We start from the raw sequence: 4,541 nt of genomic DNA, 5'->3' as shown, positions 1-4,541 counted from the left end.
AGCTAGAAAAATTTTGGTTAAATTTGTAATAAGTCTGGTCGAATTTTAGAAAAAGAGTAATATCAATTTTTTATAAATTTTAGTTGATTTTATATACAATGTTTTAGTTTTTAATGCAAATGTTTGATAATTTTTTTATAATATCCTGATTTCTTTAGATTATTAATTAACGTAAACGTAGTAAAACAGAATATTGAAATTTTTTTTTTAATATACGTGAAAATAAAATTCTAGTAATTACTTATAGAAAAAGATTTTTTTTTTGGTTATGGATCATAAGAGTATGGGCCGAATGATTTGATGGATTATATGGGCCTTAAGGTCCATTCGAATACGAAGAATATCAGAATATCGAGGATGGTGGAGAACGTAGAACACGCAAATGGCGGCAGCAATGTCAGCGAATTGGGCGTTTCTTGCTGCAAGACGTGGACAACGACAATGGGGTTTGTCCTGTAGTCTGTCGTCTTCGAGACCGAACAGAAGAAAGCTTGTTCTATACTCGAAACCAGGTTGTTGTCTCTGCGATGGTCTTAAAGAGAAGCTTCAAGCTGCTTTCTCTCTTTCTGGTCCCGATTCACTCAACGACGTTATTCTTCAGGTCTCACAAAACGTTATCCCTAATTGTGCAATCTCACTACAAATTTGATGTCACAATATTTTCAGAAATTTTCAAGTCTTGAGGATGATTATCGCTATAGTAATATCTATGCTTAGGATTTATTTTGATTATGGTTAGATTTAGTGAATGTTATTTTCGTAAAAATTCATGGGATTGATGTGATTTTTCGTTTGGGCTATTATTAGGTTAGGGATATCACTACGAATCCCGAGTGGGAAAGGGCTTATCAGTATGGGATACCAGTCCTCGCTAAAGAGAATTCTGATGGTAAAGAGGTATGTATTGCTCTAGATTTGGTGCTTTTTGTTATGTAGAATTTGCAAGATTCATTAATTTCAAAAAAAATTTCTTTATGGCAGGAAATTTTGCCAAGGTTGTCTCCACGTTTAAGTGTGGAAATCATACAGAAGAAGCTAGTTGCTGCTTTTAGTTGATCAATTACGTGCACGACAACGAAAAAGTGAAGAAAACGTATGTAAGATTGTACTCTTTTACGCTCTCATCTGCAAGAAAGAGATTTTTAAAACCGTGTTTTTGCTTCATACTGCTTTTCTTTTTTCGATCTAATCAGTGGAAATGTTATTGCTTTATGAATTGGCTGATGCTGATTTTTCTTCTTACCATATCTATGCAAATGGTGCATTATGTGTTCTTTGACTAATCCATTAATTTGAATGACTCCAAGAGTGATTTGCTAGAATTGTCGCCATATTTTCCTTTTTGCCTTTCTCTGTATTGTTATTGTTTTAGCTTTTGGTTTTGATTGTTGCCAAAACTATGACCCCTACTTGGCACATAATTTGATCGGTTTCTTTATAGCCATTTATATCAATTTGTTTCTTTCTTCTTCTGTCGAAAAGTAAAAGTTTTGATGAACTTTTCTTTACGTTATGAAAGGTATTATTCTAGCAAATGTGATTGTGAGATGCGATTATGGTATTCTTTTGAATTTGAACATTTCTATTACTTTGACGGAACTGCGAGTTCTTGACTAATCGATATTGAATCTGTATATCTTTCCGCATAGTCTACTTTTTTAGTATAGATTGAGATTTGTCAAATAACACTTTTATTTTTCATCAACTTTCATGACTGACCAGGACGTTTTTTCCAATGCCATTCCCGATATAGGTGCTGCGATGCAACTTGTCGGTAACATCTTGGAACTCAGAATTCTATTCCATTATGTCAAAACTGAAAGCAAATTTGCTCATGTAAGCATTCACTATCTTGGATTAAAATATTTACTAGTTGCGCAATCATTTTCTACCTATATGTTTTTTTCTGTCGATCACTTGGGATTTATGATCAAATTATTTTCCGCTCTTCTTTACAAACACATTACTATATTAGAGAAAGCAATCAGGGGCGTTTACAGTGAGTGAAACAATGGTTAAACTTTTTTTTTTATTTTGAATTTTCTAGAGATCATGAAGGCCTCTGTCTAAATCCGAAAAGCAAAGAAACTAGGCATTCCATAAACTGGTCCCTGCGACATATTTTCTTCACTTGTCACAATCTTTGTAAATGTATCTACCTGATGAGTCTTTTACATATGATAAAAATTCTCTTATTAATCAGTAGTTGCATCTTTTGGTTGTATTATTGAGTTGAGAGCCATAGGACTATAATTTAGTGGAAAGAATCAGTCATGATCAAATACTCGGTCACGTCTTTAGTGCAAAATCTAATATTCGCTTGAAACAATACATCTTTTTGCTATAGTTGAACGAAAAGTTTGATAGTAGTGTCTTATCCTGAATTATTCATTCTTATTTTTTTTCTTATCATTTTCTTTAAATTATGGTTTATAGTCTTTATAGGGTGGGTGGTAAAGCAATTAGCTAGCTTTTGGTCATATCCTCGTGTACCTTACTTGGCTGAAATGATATGCATTTTCGCATAATTAGATTGTATGCGCTTCTAATTGTTATGCCATACATTTCTATTTTTGGTCACTGGCCATCGATAGAATAGAATAGTCTGATTATGTGCACGGCTGTCTATATCGGATATTGAGACAAGAAATATGGGGTAAAGATCGGGAATGTGTAATTCAGATATAGTAAGAAATATACCTAAAAGACGGGAAATTTTGGTAAATATCGAATTCAACAAATTTTTGGTAATTAAGCTTTCGCTTGTTGGATAATTTGTTTTGTTTCGTTTTCAAATTTTATTGCTGCTCGCTTCCAAATTTATCGTCGATGTGGATCCCTAATATGTATCAGTTTTCGACTCTTCAGGACTATTTGTTGCCTATTTTTACACTATACTCCACTGTGAAGTAAGCAATGGCTTGGTGAGAAGATAAAGCAAATGACATTCTATATAAAAGTAATTAATCGTTTTATGCCAAGTTTTCTCTCTGTTTCTTTTTTAACTTTGACTAAGAGCCCAAAATCATCTTTATTTCCTCCTATCGACGAGGAGAAAGTTCCCCATCTTTTGTTACTGTTTTAGAATTTTTTTGGTCACCCTTTATATATGTTAACCACTAATTATTTGATTTATTTTGTTTGGATTCTACATTAGGCTTTTTCTGTCTCTCTACTTTGATATATCAAATTCTAATGTGTGGACTCGCTTCTTCCCAAGTATTAATTTGGAGTGTGCATGTGCTTATCATGATTGGTTTGACCCTAACGTTTACAAGCACACCAACAAATTTCACTATGCAAACGCAAACAAAAAAAAAACAAATTTTAAAGTGATAATAATTAAATAAGAGTCCCAATACGATTGTTCAAATTGCTTTAAAAAGTTGTAAATAAAAAAAATGTTCTAGAAAGTTCTCCCTACGCCTGAAATCTTTTTTTGTTGTAGGCTGCCACGGAGTTATCTCGATCGGATAGATGCAAGGAGTTTTTCATTACAAAGGCAACAAAGTTTAACAAAAGACAACGTAGATCACATACGGCAAAGCTTTAATCGGATCGGGCGGTATAAGCAGAAGAAATTTATTTAGTGTGAGACGGAAAGAACAAGCGATGCAAAACAAATGTTGAATGTAGACAATAATTAGTACGGTTCATGTGAAATAGTCATCAAATAACTAGTGTTAGCTCGACTAAAAGTCTCAATTGCAAAGCCTGAGAAATTAAATTCAGATAAATTTACTAATTCATAAAATAAACCCCCATAATTGTTTTTTCAGTTTTTTCTTTTTAAGTGAACTGCAGTTGAACTGTCACATTAATTAAACCACAACTCTCTGAATTCATATTTTTTTTTTTTATGAATGGTGACAAAGCGTGGCTCAAGCATTATTCCTAAATTTTTTTTTTCTCCAAGCACTTTTAGATTTTGTTTAAGTGGGTCTCATTTCAAACTAACAATGTTTACATTTTTTGTTCATATTATTTTCTAAAGCATTTACTTTTTTTTTTTTTTTTTTTTCGACTTCTAAAGCATTTACTTAGGGGCTTAGAGTAGGATTATTCTCACGACAAAATTATTAAAATTTCAGCAAAAAGTTCTGCAGACTAAATTATATAGCACTTAAGCTAAATCTACAACCCAACCAATCATCCTATTAATAATTTTTTTTCTGATATTCGGATATAGTGGTGTCTGCTGGGCATAACAAATCGAAGCGGAAGACGGATCAAGGTAGCTTGCCTGCCAAGCCGATAGAGTGAGCAAAAAAACCGAACTGAACTGAACCAACCGAACCAACCAAACTTAAACTAAACTGAACTGATCCATTTTTAATATATAATTCGTTTGGTTGAAATTTTTTACAACCCGAACGGTTTGGTTCGGTTTGGTTTTAAACTAAACCAAACAAAAAAATTAATATAATTATTTTATTTAACTTCATAATATTAGTTTTTTGAAATATGGTGAAATGTGAAATTTCAACTAAACCAACATACCATTTCTTTTCTTTAAACTGATTTTTTAAAAACTGAACTAA

At 32.4% G+C, this 4,541-nt stretch overlaps 1 protein-coding gene across 11 annotated transcripts; it reads left to right on the top strand.

Moving 5' to 3' along the window:
- Nucleotides 1–361: 361 nt before the first annotated feature.
- Nucleotides 362–3,504, top strand: LOC18014656. 11 transcript variants are annotated; one of them, XR_002898749.1, is made up of 5 exons: nt 362–601; nt 808–897; nt 982–1,097; nt 1,754–1,836; nt 2,869–3,154. XR_002898749.1 is itself a non-coding variant. In XM_006397255.2 (4 exons), the coding sequence occupies exons 1-3, from the start codon at nt 383–385 to the stop codon at nt 1,054–1,056; spliced, it is 384 nt and encodes a 127-aa protein (XP_006397318.1). In that variant the 5' UTR covers nt 362–382; the 3' UTR covers nt 1,057–1,097; nt 1,754–1,888. The 11 variants fall into 11 exon arrangements, 4 of the variants coding, with proteins under 4 accessions (XP_006397318.1, XP_024010039.1, XP_006397320.1 ...); XR_002898750.1 differs by lacking the exon at nt 2,869–3,154 and adding an exon at nt 2,048–2,836; XR_002898746.1 differs by lacking the exon at nt 2,869–3,154 and adding an exon at nt 3,449–3,504 and having other exon boundaries at nt 376–601; nt 982–1,093; nt 1,723–1,836.
- Nucleotides 3,505–4,541: the final 1,037 nt, after the last annotated feature.

The sequence above is a fragment of the Eutrema salsugineum genome, unplaced genomic scaffold (genome assembly GCF_000478725.1).
Source record: "Eutrema salsugineum unplaced genomic scaffold, Eutsalg1_0 scaffold_3, whole genome shotgun sequence".
NCBI classification, from domain to species: domain Eukaryota; kingdom Viridiplantae; phylum Streptophyta; class Magnoliopsida; order Brassicales; family Brassicaceae; genus Eutrema; species Eutrema salsugineum.
This window is presented reverse-complemented; position numbering and strand designations above follow the sequence as displayed.

Coding starts and splice junctions, on each gene's coding strand:
- LOC18014656 (XM_024154271.1), top strand. CDS start 383: ATGGCGGCAGCAATGTCAGCGAATTGGGCGTTTCTTGCTGCAAGACGT. Junction 602..807: donor TCAACGACGTTATTCTTCAG/GTCTCACAAAAC, acceptor GGCTATTATTAG/GTTAGGGATATCACTACGAA. Junction 898..981: donor AGAATTCTGATGGTAAAGAG/GTATGTATTGCT, acceptor TCTTTATGGCAG/GAAATTTTGCCAAGGTTGTC.